At 46.3% G+C, this 22,512-nt stretch overlaps 2 protein-coding genes across 2 annotated transcripts; both read left to right on the forward strand.

Moving 5' to 3' along the window:
- Positions 1 to 504: 504 nt before the first annotated feature.
- Positions 505 to 1,934, forward strand: LOC120711859 (xyloglucan endotransglycosylase/hydrolase protein 8-like). The gene is made up of 2 exons (XM_039997522.1): positions 505 to 936; positions 1,028 to 1,934. The coding sequence occupies exons 1-2, from the start codon at positions 658 to 660 to the stop codon at positions 1,604 to 1,606; spliced, it is 858 nt and encodes a 285-aa protein (XP_039853456.1). The 5' UTR covers positions 505 to 657; the 3' UTR covers positions 1,607 to 1,934.
- A 15,032-nt stretch (positions 1,935 to 16,966) lies between these two features.
- Positions 16,967 to 18,516, forward strand: LOC120713291. Its single transcript, XM_039999280.1, has 2 exons — positions 16,967 to 18,117; positions 18,208 to 18,516. The coding sequence occupies exons 1-2, from the start codon at positions 17,035 to 17,037 to the stop codon at positions 18,514 to 18,516; spliced, it is 1,392 nt and encodes a 463-aa protein (XP_039855214.1). The 5' UTR covers positions 16,967 to 17,034.
- Positions 18,517 to 22,512: the final 3,996 nt, after the last annotated feature.

Below are 22,512 nucleotides of genomic sequence, written 5' to 3' on the forward strand. Positions count from 1 at the left end.
TCCAACCATCAGAATTGACAGATTCTGCCGCGGTGATAATCTGTTAGAACTGATAAAAAAGAAAACAATAGGCCTAGCACGTCCTCCAGTGACTGTATGGTTTTCACATGCTCGGAATGCTGCACGTTTTGTATGATTGGGCACGAGACAGAAGAGTTAGTACGCGAGCCATGATATTGGCTCACCATGCATTCCTGCCGGGGACAATCATCTTCTCTGCTGCCCATCACCACCAATCTGCCAGCTTTCAGACTCCCCAAGATTGTGCTTTGTGCAATTGTGCTGGCCAGCCCAGCCCTCAGACAATCAGCAGCAAAGCCAGCAATCCACTCCCCCTCTCCTCGTCGCAAAACCGTCACGGTCCGAAGCTTCGCGCCTGCCGGACACCGCAAGCGAAAAAGAGAGACGTGCCCCACCCCACGCATCACCAAAACGTGTACCCTTTGCTCCTCTGCCCCTGCCCCCAAAGCAGAGCACCCAGCAGTATAAAGCCGGGCGCCACATCCTCCTGTGCCTGCCCGCACCCACCCAACCCAAGTTACCCAACCAACCGCGCTTGTTTGTGTACACTCCACTAGTCCCACCCAGCTAGCGCCCCCTCCTCATCCAGCTCCGCCCAAGCCAGGCATCAGCCAGCCAAGAAGCAGAGCAGCGTCCATGGCGGCGGCGCTGCGGCGGGCCCTGTCCGCGGCGGTGGCGGTGGCGCTGCTGGCGGCGCCGTCGGCGTCGGCGGACTCGTGGCTGTACGAGAAGTTCACCACGGACGGCCACGTGCGCGCCGACTACAACGCGCAGGGGCAGCAGGTGACGTCGCTCATCCTCGACCGCCAGTCCGGCGGCGCCTTCTACTCCCGCCAGAAGTACCTCTACGGCGTCTTCAGCATCCAGATGAAGCTCATCCACGGCAACTCCGCCGGCACCGTCACCTCCTTCTACGTAAGATCAATCCATGATTGGATCCGATCCGACAGGTAGCACAAATAGTTAATTAATCACCTACTAATTAAATCAATTTGCCCGCCCGCAGCTGACCTCCGGCGACGGCCCCGGGCACGACGAGATCGACATGGAGTTCATGGGCAACTCCACCGGCGAGCCGGTGGTGCTCAACACCAACGTCTGGGCCGCCGGCGACGGCAAGAAGGAGCAGCAGTTCTACCTGTGGTTTGACCCGGCCGCCGACTTCCACACCTACACCATCATCTGGAACGACAAGAACGTCATCTTCAAGGTGGACGACCTCTTCATCCGCAGCTTCCGCCGTCACGCCGACCTGCCCTACCCCGGCGGGAAGCCCATGTCGGTGCACGCCACGCTCTGGGACGGCAGCTTCTGGGCCACGCGGCAGGGGGAGGTCAAGGTCGACTGGGCCGCCGCGCCCTTCGTCGTCTCCTACAGGGGGTACTCCGCCGACGCCTGCACGCCCGACGGCGAGGGGAGGCCGCTCCGCTGCCCCACCGGCACCGACCGCTGGATGAGCCGGCAGCTCGACGCCGCCGAGTGGGGCACCGTCGCCTGGGCCAGGAAGAACTACATGCACTACAACTACTGCGAGGATGGGTGGAGGTTCCCGCAGGGGTTCCCCGCCGAGTGCTCCCGCAACTGATTGATTGCTTGCTGCTGCTTCTTCTTGGTTGATTTGATTGATTGAATGATTGATCTGGGATCGTTGATGCTGATTCCAAATTTCCAATCCTGGGTGTTTGTTCATTGCATTTGTTCGTCGCCGACCTTCCTCGGGTCGATGGACGATTGTTGCTTGCATCTCTATACCTGCGATTTCTTGCCTCCCCATGTACATTTTGCCACCCATAGTGTTCTTGATTTTGTGCTCTCGTTTTCTTTTTTATTCTTTCCGTTATACTGTTGTTACTGAGACACAGAGGGATTACAGTACAGTTACACAGATAATAAAGGTAAATTCTCCGAGTAAATACTACTACTACCACCAGTAGCCAGTGAACTGAACAGTAAAAAGATTGCGAATTTGTTATTCCGGCACCTGCACATGGCGTCAGCCTCGGCCAGGTACGGACGAATTGTAAAGGAATACCCTGTCGATTGACTCTGATTTGAATTCGTTGCATCACCGGCAATATAGATCGATGTGTTGTTTTTTTTTCTTTTTTCAAAGTTTTGGCTGGACGGATACGCGGTTTGGATCGATGGATTCCTTACTTGGAAACCAAATTATCAATTAATTACTGTTATTAGATTCGTCTCGAAAAATTATACCTATTTCTAAAAAAATTTTACAAATAAATTTCATTTAGCACTTCATGCATGCGATTTTTTTTTTCAACTTGCGTGCACTTGGAAACGCCAATGAAGGGGAGTGCGACTAGGGGGGCAGTAATTGTGGTCAGTGTGGGGGCAGCTAGCTGGGAGCGGACTAGGGATGGCAATTTTACCCGCGGGTACTCGACCCGACGGGTGAGGGTATGGGTATGAAATTTTACCCGCGGGTACCCGACGGGTAACCGAAATACGAAAAATAATCTAGTAAACTCTTATCATTCACAAATTTTATGTCTCATTTTGTTATGATTGTATGAACTAAATAGATAGTGAGATTGTGTGAACTAATAGATGTGAAAATGATATTAACATTTTGCTTATTATTTGCAGTGAATCATATGATCATTGTTATATTTTTTAGATAAAATACATAACTAGAATTGAACACATGTACTCACATACAACTACAAAATAGATGTTGAAAATAAGAAAAAAATGGTGTAAGATGATCTGTTTAATTCTACTAATGCTTTGCGTTCGCTTATATGGATGATAAATTCAAAATATGCTAGTCAATACGACCAAATGATATGTTATTTATGCTATTATTAAAATACTCGATGGGTATCCGAAACCCGACCCGTACCCGGTGGGTATGAGTACAGGTATAAAATTTTACTAGCTAGACTTGCGCGGACGGATATTTGCTCTAAACGTACCTTATCCGACCGTTGCCATCCTAGAGCGGACGAGTGACAGCCTGTACCGGTCGGTTGCATTGCAGTCGTACACTAAAAGAGGAGGAGACCGGAGCACAGCTGCACAGCTAGGCAGAGAGCTGCCTACCATGTTCGTTACAACTGGCATCTTGCATTTGGTTGGTTGGTACTCTGCTCAATGCACCGTTTTGTAAACCAGCAAATCTGTCATAAACTGGATAACCCAGGCTAGTTGATGGCAGGGCTTTGGACGAAAGTTAGGACTCGTTTGGTATTTTGAATTTAAGTTATAATTCCCGTAACATCGCATGTTTACATACTAATTAGAAGTACCAAATATAGACTTTTTTCAAAAATAATTTTATAAGTTCTAACTTAATCACGGGACGAATCTATTAAACTTAATTAGTCCATAATTAGATCACTAATTGCTACAGTAGCCATCTGCTAATTATGCATTAATTATACTTAATAGATTCGTCTATAGCCCTAATTGCAACTTATACAATTAGTTTTATATTAAATTGGCATCTGAACATTCGAATTGACATCCGAATATTCAATGTGACATCAACTTAAAAATTAAACGAGGCCTTAGCCAAGTTTGACACCGGATGAAACTAAAATCACTTACATTTTGAAACCAATGGAGTCCTTCACTTTTGATCTTCGGACAGTTTCATAAACCCATGTGTAAGGGTTCATATGCTCTCATGCATCTCAACTCCTTAGGATCAAATACTTGCAAGTTTTATGAGTGTTGTATCCTGTACCAGTCGGCCAACTTCACCTTATAACTTTGCATGCTAAATGCAATGTATCAATATATTCTTATGCTGCTAAATATATTCTTTTCTGCAGGTAAATATATTGATTTATGCTGATACTCCCTGCAACCAATCTATTTTAAAAAGTCAAACTTTCGTAGGTTTTGACTAATAATCCATCATTTTTTTATTTCTATTACTTTGAAGGTGATATTAACTTTCTAGCAGTTGGAAAATAGTGTTAAAAGGTTATTTCTATAATTTGTAAATACTTTATTATTTTAAAGTTCGCCTCAGATGTAGCACCCGGTGGATCTTTAGCTAGCGTGTATCATTTTACGAGAGTGCGTAGCGTAGTCATCTTGAATGATTTCTAAATTCAAATTCAAAGAGTTGTACTCACTACTACTTTCTTCAATAGAAATAGAAGTTTGTCTAAATTTGTTCAGGTAAATTGTGTTTAGCCCAGATGATCAATATAGAAAAAAAAACTCATATCGAGTGATAATAAAAGGTTTGAATGTTAATAATCTCACAAAGAATAAAATTTTCATACAAACTAGCTCAGCTAGTAAGGTACTCTCTCCTTCCACGTTTATAAGGAACACATGCATATCAAGATTCAAACATTTCTATCTTTGACCAATAATTTGACTATTAAGTTTTTGTTTTTATTATATAAATTTATATGATTGGATTTGTAATCAAATATAGTTTACCATGATTATAAGTTTATAACCATAAGATGATATAATATATGATAAATAAATGGTAAAAATATTGTTTGGAAGACCGTGCCATATTCCACGAAGCCTTATAGACGTGGAAAGAGAAAGAGGGAGTAACTATATGTTGGGACTTGACCACCCGGGTTCGAGTTCCTGACTCCCCACGGAGCTCACATTTTTTTGAATTTATTTTAAGATTTAACCGTTGCTATTTTTAGCGGTAGAAGACATTCCGTCAAAAGCGACATGACTTGCATGTTGCGACATCATAAATCTCGAGAGTCTATTGGATCAGTTGTTTCTAAGAGCAAGTATTATAAGGGGCGGTAAGAAAGCTAAATCCTAGGTGGAGGAAAGAGAAGAGAAGAAAGAGAAGGAAGCGGGCGGTTCGCTTGCCGCCGGGCGTTGAAAGCTTCGTGCTCTCTGCTTGTGGGACCGAATAAGTTATTGCGCCAGCATGCAGCCGGCACCAGGCGCGGCAGCGGGCGCATGGCCGCGCGTGCAGCCCGCTCGCCGGCTGGGTTATTGCCCATGCTCTAAACTACTTATAGGGATTGGGTTGCGTGCGTGTATTTATAGGAGGACGAGTGCAAGTGCGTGTTTGTGAGCATCAGCGTGCGTCTGTACTGAGGAGTTTGAAAAAAACTCTTTTTCCTAACACATAACCTTTTATTTTTAAAATAATATGTTTTATAAATGATTGCAATTGAAGTGACTTGTTAGATCGAGACCATTTTGGTAACCTAACGAACCTAATTTTTTTTTTTGAAGTTTGTAACAAGTTGGTGACCATTTTGCTATTGTGAGCGTGCACCTCTGGCACCGTCCATCACCGCTCAGGTGCCGATCGAGGGAGGCGCCAGACCACACCGTCCAGCATCCAAAGTAGTCATCGTTCGTGTAACAAGCAGAGCGCTGGAAAGACAGCATAGAAATTGAGGTCCTGCCGGCCAGGCGCGGCGACACCGAGGTGTTAGGTGCATAGTGTTGCTCGATCCTTGGGAGCCTAGCTAGCCACTTCACGTGTTGCTCCAAGCCTCCAAGGTCAGTACCGACCCCGAAGCAAGTGTGAGAGCTGGGGAGGCTCACACTACTGCTGGAGATCTCGATGAGTGCATTTGTGGCCTTAAAATTTGCGCAAAAACACAAAGTTATGCCGACAAGGAACGCACAATTGAAAAAGATGAAAAAGAGGGGCGAAAAGCAACACAATCCCATCCGAATCGCATGCCCGTCGTGTTCAGCTAAATATCAGTTAAAAGTCACTCCAGTCAACTTAGGTATCAGGCTGATCATCTCAACCAATGTCTCTGCAGGTTGAAAGCAGCACAGCGCTGCTGCTAAACATTCTCCACAAGTCCACATCCCATTCCGCAGCACATCACACCAGCACCAGCAGCGGCGGTTACCACCACAACCCTTGTCAACTCGAGACAAGAAGATAAGGCAAGGGAGGCGGTGCCTTTCCGTGCTGGAATTGCAGGAGGGGAGACATTGGCAACGGCAAGGATGGGAGTTCTGGTGGTTATCTAAAGAGGTCTCAGATTTGGGCCAGTGGGGAGACAGAATAATGCATGCACTCCATGCTTATCTCTCTCTTGCATGCGTCCAGCTCTTTTTCGGATCCCAGGAGGATGGCTAGCTTGTCAAGATGGGTGCATGGCTGGGCAAGGGGCCCAAGAATGCTGTGTTGGGGCCGGGCCATCGCTCAATGAGGGAATGGAGTGGCCTGTGGGCTTGAGAGGGAATAAAGGTGGGGATTCCTATATATTTTTCGAAAGATTTTTTTTCCGTCTTCTAGTATTTAAGATTCGTGCAACCAATCTCATCTACTGGATCTTCATCCCTTTCCTCAACTGTACCGCCACCATCTCCTTATCCCATGCGCCGCCACGACCCGCCCCTGTGCCTCCGTTGCCGGCTGCCACCGCCACCGCCGCCCGCTCCTACGCCGCCGCCCGCCCACCCTTGCGCCGCCGCCATTGCCGCCGCTCCTACACCACCTCTGCCGCCGGTGCTGGGGAAGAAGGTCGTCGCCAGTGCTGGGGAAGAAGTCATGTGGGGCTTTCGTGGACTTTAAAGATAGATAGCTTAACAATCTTGTGGAAAGTATATAGGAGCCCCAATAAAGGTTGCCTGGCGCTCTGGGATATGATGCTTACCATCTAACGGTTCTGGTTAATGGATAACCATGCTTGAAATCATGTCACGTTTCAGATGCTGCCTGGATCGTTGGATAATTTTATCGTGTTTTTTTTTACGACGGGCGATCACAAATTTCATTACCTTGGAGTACAAGCAGATAGTTTTGGCCTGAGGAGTTTAGAGAATCTTATCTACCCAAGTATATATGCCACAAACGCTAAGACCAAACCAAAGAGAAAATGTTGGCATGCTGTCACTACTGCAAAATTCCATTAACCGAGGCACTTTAAATTGCCTCGGAGGCGGGCACGTTAAAAAACCGCCTCGGTTAATATCTGCAATTAACCGAGGCGGTCATTTATTATTAACCGAAGCGGTTACGAAAAACCACCTCTCAAAATCCATTAACCGAGACGGATGCCTTAAAGTGTCCGCCTCGATTAATACCCCTATTTTCGGAGACGGTTCACTTATAAAAGACCGCCTCGGTTAATACATCGTGCCCACTGAAAGCCCATTTGTGCCCAGTTGCTGAGAAGATTATATATAACCGAGCCAAACCCTAGCCCACTCACCTTCTCAACCTTACCAGCCTCTCTCTCTTTCTCTCTCTCTCCCCCTCTCTCCTTCCCCTCCCACGTTGGCCTCACACACGGCGGTGGGTCCCCGGCGGCGCACGATGCCGGCACGGTCGAGCCAAAGGCAGTACGCCGAGCTCGGCCGAGGCGGATCTAGCCGCGGCAGGGTGGATCCGCGGTGGCGCTGGCGGCCTGCGGCAGCGGCGGCTTCAGTGCGGCAGCCCCAAGCAGAAGGCATGAGGCAGCGGCGGCGGCCCCGAGCGCGGCCCTGAGGTTGCGGCGGCCCGGGTGGGGGTGCGGAGCGGTCTTAGCTAGCGCCGGCGGCGGGGCGAGTGCGGCGGGCGAGGCGAGGCTGACGGTTGCGGCGGATGGCTCATGATTAATTTTTTTTAATCACCGATGGGCTCGCCGGGCTTTTCTTTCTTTTTTTTAAATTTTTTTATTCTATTTACCGAGGTGGGCATGGAAACCGCCTCAATTAATCTCACGATTAACCGTGATGTTGGCTCCGAGGCGGTTGCAAAAACCGCTTCAGTAAAGATTTATGTAGTAGTGTGTTTGGTTAGTTGGTGACGGAGGTAGACCGTCTGATATGAGTATGTTTGGTTAGTTGGTGATGGAGGTAGACCCTCTGATACTATACTTGACAAGGGCTCAACCGGCAACCAGATGGGCCGGGCTAACTACACAAGGAAAGTATATTCAGCCCAAACACATCAGAGTATTTACCATATAAACCCTTACCTCTAGAGTATATAAATAGGGGTAGGGTACCCCTAGGTAAATATAGAACTCATCATACCACACCGGCCATGATTGCCTCAGCCTCGGCGGCTCCTCATCCCAAATGCAAGCCAATATAGATCCTCCTTCAACAGATGTAGGTCTTTTCAAACCACCAGTCATATAGCAGAAAAGTGGAGGAGACTGAAATCTATACTGTTCCACCCTTCAACTTCCGAAAAATTATGGTGGACACATCAAAATTCACAGGTAAAGATGAAGCTTAGAATAATCTGTATGCAGGTGCCATATTGAAAGAATGCCGAGTCCGCCTTAGTCCTAGCCTTTACTCAAGGACGAGCAAAGGACTAAGTGTGGTGGAATTCATCGAAGCTCGATAACGACCCACTTTCAGTGTAATTTTGAGCTAAAAATTATGAGAATTTAAATCTCTTGCCTGCACAATTAATTCAAAAAGGGCCAATTCCGTGTTTCTCCTTTGAAATATTGCCATATCGGAATTTGGGCTGAAATGCAGGTAACACACGCTTCAAGCTCCGAGTTACAAAACGCAACCATCAGAGCACACAGGTTAGCCTCCCATGGATCAGAACTGGCCATCAACTCCTGCACGAGAGCATAAAAGACAAGCGTCAACATTTAGTGGTATAAGTTATTACTAACAAATTCCATAAAGTGTTGGTGAATATTTGCATGCAGGTTGCGTAAGTTTAATGAGTGAAGGAGACACACCATCAATCCAAGTGAACACCCTCTCAGCGAATCAGGCGCAAGTACAAGGATCCATGGGCCCAACAGAGAGAGTAAACCATCTTAAGACAGGTCAAGCCATCAATAACCGACTTGAGGGCCCTGTTGGTACCCATAACTCACGCTTGGGTGTAGAGAGCTGATGAAGGGATAGCTGCTCCATGGGTAGCTGGAGTTGAGGTAGAATAAAAGAAAATGAAAAAAGATACGAGGACGAACTAAGTCTGTAGATAATGTAGTTGTCGTTCCTCGGCAACAGCGCCAGAAAGCTTATAGGTACTTTGTAATATCACTAATAAAATCCACAAACGCACGGATACCGCTGTAGCTTTCACCTAAAAGTATTCCAGGGTATCGTATCCAAAGAGGAATGTGAGTACACTATCTGCGAGTTGAGCTCCAAGGACACACACACATGTAGGATCACAGGGATGAAGAGGATTTCCTAAGATTCATAACTTAAGTTAAGAAAAGTCTATCTTCGACGTTTACCTCAATCTATCGGTTGCCCGTAGATAGAATCACGTGCTCCAAAAATTGTGCACTATTATATAACCGAATGGGGAGGATTACTGGGCTCTAACAGGGCTGTCACCACATGTAGGCTACCTCAATGACAGTGTGATATACAACAACCAAGTGGTAAAGTCTAGCCAAGACACCACGTCTACGCTATACCGTACTGATCCTAACGCTGGCCAAGATTATCCGTCTCTATCAGGGGTCTTAAGCTAGGATCATTCACTACTCTTAGCGAACACTCAGTCCAGTAAAAGGCAGAGACTAGAACTTGAACTTAAACTCTATTCCTGAATAACAAAAGAAATCACGAACACTTACTATGATTAATAAGCATCCGTCGAGGTACCAGCGGAGAAGAGTGCCGACAGACCCGGCACTTCCCCGACTCCTCACTCTCTTTGTATTTTCCTACACCCCTAGTCTGCCTAAAGCATCTAGGATGAGTTGCAAAGCTCTCAAGTGAAGGAGAAGAGTTGAAGGTCCAAGGTGTGGATGTGTCATTCTTCACCCCCCTTCTCATATATATAGGAGGGAGGAGTTCTACCGCGAGCTGGAGCTGCCTGCTGGAACTGAATTCTAGAGCCAAAAGGGAGCTGCCACATCGAAGCTTGAGGCGGTGGGGCCCACTGGGCCGTCGGTTGACCGGTCGGACCCTGTGGCCACCGCCCTCGGCTTCAGCTAGGAGGCTGTCCTGGGGGGCCCACATGCCTTTGGCACATGTCATAGCCGCTGGTTATGTCGGTTTCATGCTCTGGTGGGCCATCCAATCCATGTGAAGCCATGTGTTGTGCTTTGATTGGCCGGAACTTCGTGCCTCGGATTACGCCTCACCAATGAGCTGCATTTTTAGCACAAAATCACCTACACACAATCTCAAAGGAACATCTATGAAATTTGTTAATAATTGATCCTATGCTAGCATTTATTCCAAGACATGCTTGGTTTTTGTGTAGGAGTTGACAGTCAAATGGGTCAAAATAGACCATCAACAGGCCCACGTGCCAGTCTCCTAGCCAAAGTAGAGGTCGGTGGGCCACCAAAACCGGTCGGGCGACCGGGTTTTGGCGCCACCAACCTTGATCTTTCACGTGTCATCTTCCATTGGATGCCAATGGTGGTGCAACGAGGCCCAAGCTCCAATTTGAAGCGAAGAGGCCATGGCTCCCTCCTATAAATATGAGAGGAGGGGGTGAGAAACAAGACACACTTCACCTTCAACTCCTCTCTCACTTTTAGAGTTTAGGAGCTCTTCTTAGAGGCTTTAGTGCTGGCTAGCTAGTGCTAATAAATTAAGGAGATAGTGAGGGGGAGTCGGGGAGGTGCCGGTTGGCCCCCAACACTCTTCTTCAGCTTGTACCTCCACGGATGCTTATTAATCATAGTAAGTGCTCGTGACTTCTTTTGTGCGTTAGTTTCTTAGTTAAATAGTTCTAGTATCCTAGTTGTTTACGGGACCATCGTTCACTAGTTTAGTGGATGTCTCTAGAGTAGGACTCCTGATAAAGAGGCATGTTCTGATCAACTCTAGAGTTAGTAGAAGAAGTTGTAGACGTGGTGTCTATGCTGGACTCTACCTTTGGTTGTGTTATCACCCCATGTTTTGTAGATAGGTAGCCTGCAGGTGGTGACAACCCTATTTTGTGCCATCAAAATCCTCCTCGTTTAGGTATATCATAGTCGCTGGTCTTATTCAGGGGAAGCTGGTAGCCCAAAGTAAGTTAAACAACTACTTAGCTCTATCTTACCTTTGATTCTTGGCCTTAGAAATCCTCTCTACCCCTTACCTCTTCGGTAGTGTGGTGACTTTGAACGAACTCAAGCCTTAGATAATATACTCATGTTCCTCTATGGATACGGTACCTTCGAATACTCTTGGGTGAAAGCTACACGATATCTGTGCGCTTGCGGATTCTTTTCGTTACGCTATGAAACGTCAACAGTGAAGCAATAACTCGACTTCATTCGACTTCATCATGAGCATCGGGAGCTTTGGAGGACCCTTTCACCTACCTTCCGGTGAGGGGATCCAAGGATCCTTTTGTTCCTTGAGCCATCTACCGGATTTGAGAGTACGGGAGTCACCCATTGTCCCAAGTGCTAGGTTGTAGTGCTTTTGGGTTATATGGTTGTTTCGGGTCGAGAGTGAGTGTTAGGGTGTTAAGACGTGCTCTTTGAGTGATGTGTTGAACTTGGTGGATGCAAGTGATTTTATTGGTTTGGCTTAGTTGTTATCCTTTCTTTGCTTAATGTCTCTAGATGTTGTTTAATGTGCTCAAGTTAATGTTTGTGTTGCATGCTTGCTGAATTTTTTTTGTTGAGCATATGTTGTTGTGTGAAACTATATGAGAAGACGTCATATTGCACTCATATCTTGCATGCATGCACATGTACATATAATATGTTTTGGAATATATTTGTGACAATTTTCTCACTCTTTTGGTTTCCAAAGCCAACCCACTTCCCAATAAAGTTCATCTTTCTATTCTCTTATATGTGTACAAAACCACCATCACGGAGATTTAGATAGCTCTCTACACATCATGCTCTCTTATGACAACCTAATCTCCACTTACACATATGTGTACACAATTGTTATCAAATAAACTCTAGAACTATTTTACCACACCACATTACCCATGCCTTTTCCCATCATATCTTAGATGCTTATCTTTTCTAGGTGAATGTGGCCGCAATACAACCGGAGCTCATCCCTTCTATCTATCCAAAACTCAGGATGAGATTTTCTTAAGGGGACAGAATTGTCATGACTAATTTTTTTAAATATTATTAAAACTCAAGCAATATCATCTTGAGCATCATTATTGTATAATGAAGCATCATGTGCATAAGTTTGCATGACTTATTTAATTTGTGTGCTTGTTTGAAAGGATGCTTGTGAAGGAAGTTTAATTTGTATTATGCAACTGTGCCCCCAAAGATTTCTTTTTGAATACTATACTTAAAATTAAAATTTTACAATATCTTTGCAGAATTTTTGATAAAAACCCCGAAGCAAAAAATTCTTGGAAAGTTTTGAAACTATGTTTTTGTTTATTCTTTTGGGAGCAATCTAGAACACTTTTTTGGGTGAATATTGATGTAGTGTGTTCTTGGTGATTTTATCTTGCTTCTGTAATTTGGGCACAATTTTTGGGCTTAGCGAATTATTTATTTTTTATCAAAACTTTTAAGTTTTATTTTTAAACTGTCTCACTTACATGCGGGCCCCACTCATCGGCGTCTTCTTCCACCTCCAGCTCCTCTCTCCTCCACCGGTTGGGTGTGCCGGTGCCGCACGCCATGTCGCTGCCGGCCACCGGCCGCCGCAGACAAGCCACGTGAAGTGTCGCTCCTGGCCCGCTCCTTCCCCCTCTACTTAAACTCCAAACCACATGCCATTCCAAACCCTAGCTTCCGGCCTCATCCATTCCGCCGCCACCATTGCTGCTCAAAACTGAGCTTGCGCTAGCTTGAGAGCTGCCGCTGCAGCTCACCTCAGCCCCTTTCCACTTCGTGCGTGCACCTTCATCCACTAGGGCGACCTTGCCAGCAGCCCTAGCGCCAAACCCTCGCCTCCTTGCACAGCGCCGCCGCTCGGCGTAGAGCTCCCGTGGTCACCTGTTCGTCAAGCCTTGGTATAAAATGGATGCCCCTCGCCATGGGGAAGCTCACGGGCCATTTTCCCCTTGCTGGAACCTCGCTGTTGGCGAGGAATATTATTCCGGAGGACAACTTAATTTAGACTGCATAATTAGTAGTGTAGCTTTTGCTTTTATGCTGCTTTTGCTTCATGAATTTTAGAGTGAATTAATTATTAGTAGTTAATTAAAGTAGTGTAGATATATATGATGTATTATTGCTTCTGCTTCATGAATTTTGGGGACACAACATCCACGTTGTTGGTGTCCCGAGTTATTTCCACCCAACAACCACTAACATATGGGGTGAAGAAACCAGTGGCCACAAGCAAGAGACGAGGATGCGACACGCTGACTAGGCGCCTTCGTCGCGTCCGTTTAGTTCTGTGAGATTGACATGCGGGTCCCACCTGTTGGCGACTTGCGAAGAGGGCTGGTTACTATATATTTCAATTTTCTGAACGATTATTCTAATCCAAAGGATCGAACATGGGCGAGAGAGTCGCACTCTGTGACCTTCTCGTACCAAAGGCTACACCGGTTACTGTTCTGCATGCGGTTGCCATCTCACCGAGACACGGCACCGCCTAAACCTCCTGACGATGCATTCAAGAGCTCCAAACGAGAGTTTCTTCCACGATCGTGATCTGAGATAGGAGGTGTGGTTGGCCACGCCTGAGATTGACATGTGGGTCCCACCTGTCGGCGACCGACGAAGAGGGGCCAGTTACTCCTCCCAACCACATTTCCCGAGACCGTTGCGATCCCCAAGACGCGGCACTGACTCAACTTCCCCTCCCCTCCCCTCCCAAAAAATCCCCAACTCTCAAAAATCCACCGCGATGGCATGTTAGTTGCAAGAGAGTCTGGGCATGTGGCAAACACGTACAGGGACTACCGGATTTGCTTTCATTTTAGGTGATTTGTGTTGGTCAAGTGCCTTGATATATGGATTATCATGTGGCGTTTAAGAGACGGATACGTGCTAGCTCTCATCTTAATGGATTGATCGATAACTTCACCTAAATCGAGTGCAAATTGGGCGGTTCTTACAACCATCAGATTTGATATGGAAAGTAAACATGCTTATGCACCAACCATTCGCCAAAGTGCTTAGTGTTGAATAGACCATAGGTCCGCAATCTCCCCTTTGATGAGTGCAATGTCAACAACATAGCACAAAGAATTCACGGCTTGATCAACTGACCGAAATCCGAGAAACAACGACAAAGCACAAGGTCATTTGATCGAAGGCTCGAAGCAAACCGAGAAGAGGGCAACAAAGGCTCACGGTACCCAGGACAGGGTGAGGCTCAATGAGACCATGTCATGGCTAAACTCAAGCAAATACGCGATGCTTATGCTTGCTTCCCCTCACAAAGTGCATCTCTCGCCAAGTATGCAATTTTTCTCATATTTCTCCCTTGGAAAGGAATTCTTCCGAACTTCTCCCCCCTTTTTGGCAATGCACAAAATCAAGCAATAGAGAACTCTCCCTGAACAAATGCATGCGTGCAAAGTGCAAACTATGAGCTTCCACAAGTATATCACAAAGCACTTGCATATGCTAAACATGTCATCAAAGCATAATGAGAGGTAAATTCAAGCACTAGGTTCATCACTTGTTGTTTGATACTGGCTGCTCCTACTTCAACTCCAGCGAAGAAAGAAGTGGCCTGAATCAGCTATGCTTTTGATTACTTGTATGACTAAAGCTGAATGTCTTCTGCCTATTTCCGTTGTCAAGAAACAGCACATGTTGCATTCTTGCCATTTGCATTGGTAGGAAAAAGTTTCTAAACCTCATCGTCATTCCACTCATCACTCTAACCAGTAAAACATCTCTAGTGGTAAAAATCAATTGTCAATTGGAGATTCGTACCACGAAAAATAAAAGGAAACATGTTGGATTCTTTGTATCCATGCATGCGTCAGGTAGCCGGTCTGCTTACTTTTCACGTGTAGGTTTTTGTGCTTCTTTGGCATGTATTCTATGCTTGCGATAACGGTTCTCTATGACAGCCAAATGGGGCTGTTGCCTTTGCATGTAGGGGACACTACAGGATACAGGAGCCGTTGGGTTGGCTTCCTGCAGGCTGCCCATAACGGGGTCGGGCTTATTAATAATGGCACCTTTTTGTTGTTAGGTTGAACTAATAATTTAGAGAAAATACAGCAAAACAAATTCCCTCAAATGTTGTAAGAATCCTAATGATTTATTTATTTATTGCTCGCTCGCCTCACCCCTCTCCTTTGCCAACAAAAGGACAGCATCAATCGCTTGCAGGTACCTTTTTTCTTGAATTAGTTCCTTACTTGCTCTGCCCGATTTCGATGCATCGAGCTGAGATTCTTTTCCCGCCTTTCTACGGCACGTCCAAACTTCGTCTATGCATGCTAGCCATGATCAATATATAGATGTTGGAGCGCTGTCCATTCACCAAGGATAGCTGACAAATCAAAGCACACATATACATCAAGAAGGGTTGGCGCGTGACATTTGTAGACGACAGTTGGACATGTGCATTCCCTTATTCTGCATTTGTCGTGGGTGAGTTCTGGTGAATCCCCTTCATTCATTGTTGGATGGATCAAACTGGAGATTTTAGTCATATCCTACGACTATGTATATTTGTCCTTATTCGTGCTTTGATATTTTGTTTTGTTTTCCTGCCGCACTGCAGTGAATATGATGATGACTATGAGGATTACAGACACGGATCCGCTGACTTCTTGGCCAGAACAAGATTAGAAGACTTGGAAATAACAAGATTAGAAGAAGACTTGGAGATAACAAGATTAGAAGAATTCACCCGCAAAGTCTTGGAGAGAACAAGATTAGCAGAATTGGAGAGAACAAGATTAGAAGAATTCACCCGCAAAAAAAAAGAGATTAGAAGAATTCAACTACTATTCCATAGAAGAATTCAACTACTACGCCATGTTTATAGGCTACGTATCCGTGGCCATCAGGGGGCTGCGCTACCTAGTTCTCACATGGACCACTGTCGTCCTCCTTGGTGGCTTTGTCTCCCTGCTACAGAAGAAAGACTTTTGGCCTCTCACAATAATCACACTTGTACAAATGGCTGGGTCAGTCTCCTCACCATTTATTTATTTCATGAAGCGTCTTTACTCTTTTGTTTTACTATATCACGGTTAGATTGGGTTGCAAAAAAAAAAACCATTCACACAAGGGCACTATCATGGAGGAACTGGGAGTTAACTCGAGATCTCACGGCAAGGCCATAGAAGGGATGCAAAATTAAAACATGGTCAAGGAAGGGAGGCTGAGCTTTTCAGAGCCATAGAAGGGAGCGTCATTTTTTTAGGGCCACATCCGGAATTTTCCCTAAACCTGGTTACAAACGCCAACAGGTGGACATATAAGCCAAAAACACCCAACTTTCTCACATGATCAGGACCCGACTTCCTTAAATTGCACACTGCTGTCCTCATCTTTCTCCCAATCCCATGTTCTCTCCCGCATAGGCACTCCTGGAAATCAGCAGCTCTCTATCCCTTCCAGCCGATTGTTGACGCGATTCCGGTCAACACACGAAAGAGCTAGAACGCGCGGATAGCAAATGATCATCGCCGGCAGTGCAGCTGTGCTGGCCGGTCAGACCGCTTCTGCAGACCAGCTAGACCGGTTCTTCCAGGGGCAACGCAAAAACCTAAAATCACAGGCTCCAGAGGGACTCTGTCGGAGCTAATGAATTTAGGGTTGCCCTGAGACTGACAGGCCACTCAAGACGCCTTCAAATGCCGTAGAGACGCAAGAAGAATAGAATTAGGATTGGAAAACTAGAATTTGAGAGATAAAAAATAGATGACAAATGTATTAATTCGATTGTGGTTAACATTCAATCGGCCTTAGCTTTTATAGATATAGACAGACACACACTAGCATGGTGCCCGTACGTTGCTACGGGTACTATAAATTTTATCTAGATTTATACGAGACTATCAATTTTTTGCTCTTCCACTCTGTATACAAGCCTCGTTGTTTTCTGTAATTGTATGTCAGTGTGTGCGCTCTCTCAGGTTGGATTGAAAAAAAATTAAACCGCACGTATCCTCGAAGCCCCCTGATATATATCACCATCTTGCTTTCCTTATCTATTTGCAGGGCCAGCTTCAATGTCTCTCTCAAAGAGAAGGTACAGAATATCGGTGTTTGCTTCGTGGGATTGCAGGTTTCCATGTTCTCGGCTGACTCTCGAGCTTTGATAACGGTGGGAGCAGCAATTGCGATGCTGCTGCAAATAGTGGTGGTCGTTGCAATATTGTTCCCTCTTGGCGCTGTCTATGTGTTGGGGCTGTACATGTCCACCGGGATCTCGCTGTGGCGTCTTGTGCAGCGTGATTACGTGGTGGCGGACGGAGACCCCAGCAAGGCGAACCTGAGGCCAGCGCTGGACGTCCTCTACTCCCTGGCTCTCGTCCAGGGCGCGCTGTTGTGCTACCGGGCCGTCTTCTCTCTTTCCAGAAGGGAGAAGGTCGTGACGGAGCGAACATTGAAGAAGTACCAGTTCGATGACGACGACACACGCAGGCCCGTCTTGGACTACTTCCGTGAGACCATGGCCGGATGTGAGAAGGACCCGTCCTTCGCCAGAGGACGGAACCTGATCACGTACGCACTGGACCTGATGGCGTCCACTTCGTCCGAAAGCTACCTCTCCGGGGCAAGGATCATTGACACGCTTCTCGGGCGTTGCCAGTACGAGCCAAGCATTAGGGCCGAGAAGGAGGAGCGGCCGTGGCTAAGCTTCTGCGTCGCCGAGCGACTGCTAGAGTCGGCATCTGGCACGCAATTGCTCTGGAAGCTGCTGCGGAGGCTGGCCTCGACTGTGCCCCTGCCGGATGATGACCAAGAACAGGAGGCGAGAGCGCGGACCGCAAGAATACTAGAGCACCTCGGCATGAAGATCCCTCTGGCACAGTTCCTGGGTGGGGTGCAATGCATCGCGTCCCTTCTCGAGACCTCCAGCTCCAGGCCCCGGTGGGAGGAGGTTCTCCAGGGCATGCGCATCCTCCGGAGTCTCGCCGCCAACCGTGGCAACGTGGGAATCATCAGAGGCACCCCAGGACTGGTCGCCAAGATCACGGCGCCTCTAGACCCCGACCGCCAGCTCCAACGTCCCGCCGGCCATGAAGCGTGGAACACGCTAGCACTTGAATCACTGGTGCTCATTGGACGCCTTATGGACGCTCCTGGAGAGTCCAGGGATGATGAATGTCTCAAGGATATGAAGAAAGCAACCGCCGATGCAATGCCCAAGGTACTCGATCAGCTTACTGCTTGCTTCTCCACATCGCTTATGGTGTGACGCAGTTGTCAAGGTACTGATTAGTAGCTGAGGATCTTGCAGGTGCTCGGACAGCTCGCAGTTCAGATACAAACGGAACTGCGACTCAGGTTTTCACCGCCAGGCGCCGACTTAGAAGGTCAGGTTTCACGCACTCCGAACCAGCGCCGGCAGAGCAAGTCCACAAAATTGCAGGCCCTGCTGCCGGAGTGTCTGGTCGTGTGCGACTTATTGGATGGAGCTGATCAGGGCTTGGCTCATCAGTTGGACGACTTCGCAGCTCAGATCTGTTCTGCCATAGGGAGGCCTTTCAGTAATTGGGCTGCTCTCGCTGAAGAAGTACGTAAGTCTCTCAAGGAGGCGGAGAACTAGCGCCCCTGTTCTCGAGCACAGATTGTTATCTCGTAGTAGCCAACTCAATCTCATTATTAGAGATATGTATATAGAGATATAAAAAGTTAAAAAGCTGAATAATCTTTAGGACTTTTCAGTCATCCTCGTTATTCTGAATAGAAAAAGACATCACTTCATTTTCTTTACGAGCTTCTTAAGTTGATGTTAATTCTTCGAGTGGAAAACACTACAAAAATAATTTGTAGCAACGCCTCGAATTTTTTTAAGGCCAGACCAAAAAATCATCCGTTTCTACAAATAGGGCGCGAGTACTGTAGCAATTGAGCCGCCCCTAAAAATGGTATTAATAGAGGCGGCTCACCCTCTCAGCCGCTCCCGAAAATGGGTGCGATTTTTAGGAATGAGTCAGGGGAGAGCGACCCCTGAGGGTTCCATGATAGAGGGATACAGTACTCGAGTCTTGCCTAGATTATCTAAAGGATAACGTGTCCCTTAGTTTCCCTATTCCACAATTTTTTGGGGTGGTTGGAAGGTGTAGGCACAGTTGGAAGGAAAATCTTCATCGACAAAGATTTCAAAGGTGTGAAACAAGAATATTATAGCATCTTGCATCACCTTGCGATAATGACACCTTTAATCAATCAACACTTGAGCATGTGTCACACCCGGTTTTAGGGACAAAACCGAATGCATAACTATATGTATGCCAAGACCAAGTTTCATACATATAGAGACATTATAAGTGAATAATCAGTACAGTATCTCAAAAAAAGATAAAACAACATATAAAAGACTATCAGAGTTATACACCTTATCTTAGAAACGAAGATTCCAAACTTCACAGGCAATCGACTGGGGGTTGAGTACGCCTAGAACTCAGCAACATCTTCAGGAAACTTCATACATCTTTCCTTCTGAGCAGCAGTAAGCAAGGATGAGTACACTTATGGTTGGTACTCAGCAAGGCCACAAGAAATAACCAGAAAATGATTTATTTTCATCTTTAAGTTAAATTAATCATGTGAGGGTCCAAGCCGCTCTTGACCGTGAGCACGGCTGATATATCAGTTTTACACTCTATAGAGGTTGAAAACTTTCACCACAATTCGTGTAAAAGTTTCGAAGAACTTTAAACCCAACCACACATGTGCTAGCTAGGCACAATACCACACTTTCGAGGTGTGATTGTATAGGGATGCTACGAGGCCTTTCCGAAGAATCCCTATATGTATGTATTGGTCCCTACCTTTGCGGTCCCTCAGAAGACGCAGCTTCCTTCACCCGCTCCATCAATTCTCGATAACCCAAAATCCACCAAGCAAAACCACCCCAACACAACATATAGTTCATCTAATTACTTGGCCAAGACCAAAGCCATATAGTACTGTGGTTGTACGGTTTTCTAGGGTGGTTCTCCATGTTCCAATTAAATCAAAATACTCTTATAAATAAGCATAGACAGAAAGATGGTTAGAGTCACTTGCCTTTCTCCAACGAAAAGCTACTCTTACTGCTCTTCAGCTTTTGCTCACTTGAAACTCTCGATCTTCAATCCTCAAACAGCGATTCTTCTACTCGAAGCAATCATCGGGCAACATACAAAGCAAACAAAAAGTACAACTAAGAACAATACATCAAAACAAAAGAAAAACTTTAAAATAGCATACTAAAGGATAGGGCTTGCTACTATGGTCACGAGAGTGCAAGAAATGAGGAAAACGGAACTAAAACGGCGATTCTATAGACTAAACGGTGCTTCAGGGATCTAGTCGCGATTAACTAAAGGGTTAAGTACCAACAGAAAAGATTTGTAAGACACAACAAAGTGTGCTCACAGAGCATAACAAAGTTATAAAACTATTGCACACATCACAAGGATCACGTGAGCGCAAGAATTGATGAAAACGAAGCTAAAACTGAGAAGTTATGGCTAAAACATGGTTCTAGCGGCTTATTTGTAAGAGTTTTGGAAAGAACAGGGGCTCTGGGTAAAGAAACCGGGAGCTAAAACATAATTAAACCCTATACATGGGGGTTAGTTTGTAAAACTACAGCTCCTGGATGGCGGGTTCAATTTTGTAAAAGCGCAGGGGTTAAAACAAAAGAAACAGGACTGGTTTGTAAATACTTTTGAACTGCCATGGACCGCGGTTTGATTTCTAGAAAAGAGAGGGGCTCTTATGAAAAACTACCTAGGGTTGACCGGTATCTGGATTTGTTGACTCGGATTAGACCTAATCCGGACCGTTAGATCTTGATCGGATGGCTCAGGTTGATGGGGGCGGAGCGGTGGCGCTAGGAGTCGCCGGCGGCGGGCTTGCTGGCGTTGGCCGGAATCGGCCGTCCGGGCTCGTTTTGCTCGGGTTTTGGGATGGGAAGCAAGATCACGATGCGGCGATCTCGTTGGCGGGGCCTGCGCGGGGCGCAGAGGTGACGGAGGGCTAGTGTGGCGGCGCGACGAAGCAAAACTCCGGCGAGCTATTGTGCGCGCGAGAAGGCAAGAGCGGAAGGGAAAACGGGCTTGCGGCATGCCTCACCTCGACGCGAAACTCCGAGAAGGCTTGAACTCGACAAGGGCACGGCGGAGCTCCGAGCTCCCAGCAATGGCAGCGGCGGAAGCTAGGGTTTCACGAGCGAAAATGGCGGCTGCGCCTTGGTAGGGTTCCAGGGGGTGCGGGGCGTTGCTTTTATAGGCCGGTGACGAGGCCTTGGCGTGCAGGCCATGCCGAGGCGGCGCGCGGGGAGTGGCCGGACTCTGGAGTCCAGGTCGGGCACGGGGAGGAAGGAGGATCCGACGGGCGGGGCCACACGTCGGTGAGAGAGAGAAGGGAAAGTGAGGTGGCGGGCTAGGCCGGTGGGAAAGAGTAAACTGGGCGGCGGTTGAAGTTGGGCTGCGGGAGAGAAAAGGAGAAAGGAAAAGGGGCTGGGCCAGCTGAGGCGTTTTGGGCCAGGAGAGAAGGAAAAAAGAAAAGGGAAGGTGTGTGCTGTCTGGGCTGAAAACTGGTAGGGGAAAGAGAAAAGGTTTTCTATTTTTGAAAATGATTCAAACACATTCATTTGAATTTAAATTTGGAGAATTTAAATTCAACTGAACTCAATCAATAAAACAATGCAAAAGCAACATGAATGCAACACAAGAAGAACAACCTTATTTAATTTAAAAGACAAACAATTATATTTTTTATACTAAATTCCCTGTAAAGAAAATAAATATTGGCAAACTTTTAAAATTATGAGAGAATTGTTGATTTATTTTTAATTTTAATCACATCCCGAAATTCAAAAATTTCAGGGTGTGACAACATGATTCGTGCAGAAAGTAACGACCGCTCAGATGATTGGATCATGGGAGAGCACAAGTGTCGACTAACTGCATGGTTGAAGGACCTGCATCTACCAGATGGGGAAACCTTGGAGGAGCAAACGATCAAAAGATTGGCAGCTGGGCCATCTAGCCAGGTCACATCAAGGCAAATGTATGATATTAATGGATATCTATTCTATACTGCCACCAAGGACAAGAAGATTGTGTCCTAGAACAGTGGTGTTCATATTGTGTCCTTAGACGAGAGAACATGGCAAAGTACAACATATTTTGGTGTCATAGATGATATATGGGAAGTGCACTATGGTTTCAATATACAAATCTTGGTGTTTGGATGTCGTTGGCTGAAACACCCAAAAGGTGTTGAGGTGGACGGCTATGGACTCACGACTGTTGACATCAATAATATTGGTTATAAGGATGATCCATGGGTACTTTCTTCACAAGTCGCGCATGTACTCTATGTAGCTGGTCTAGCAAAGAAGACAAAACACGTTGTCATCCCTAGAAAACAAGATATCATAGGAGTCGAGGGTATCGAAGATGCGGAAAAATATAATCAGTATGATCATATGAACCTGTTCACAGACCTACCACAGAAGATGAAGGTTATAGAAGCATGAATCAGAAAAGACGAGAAGTCGTGGGGACACAAAGCTTAAATATCTCATGCATTTATGTATTCTGGA

Source organism: Panicum virgatum, chromosome 6K, assembly GCF_016808335.1.
Source record: "Panicum virgatum strain AP13 chromosome 6K, P.virgatum_v5, whole genome shotgun sequence".
In the NCBI taxonomy this organism is placed as follows: domain Eukaryota; kingdom Viridiplantae; phylum Streptophyta; class Magnoliopsida; order Poales; family Poaceae; genus Panicum; species Panicum virgatum.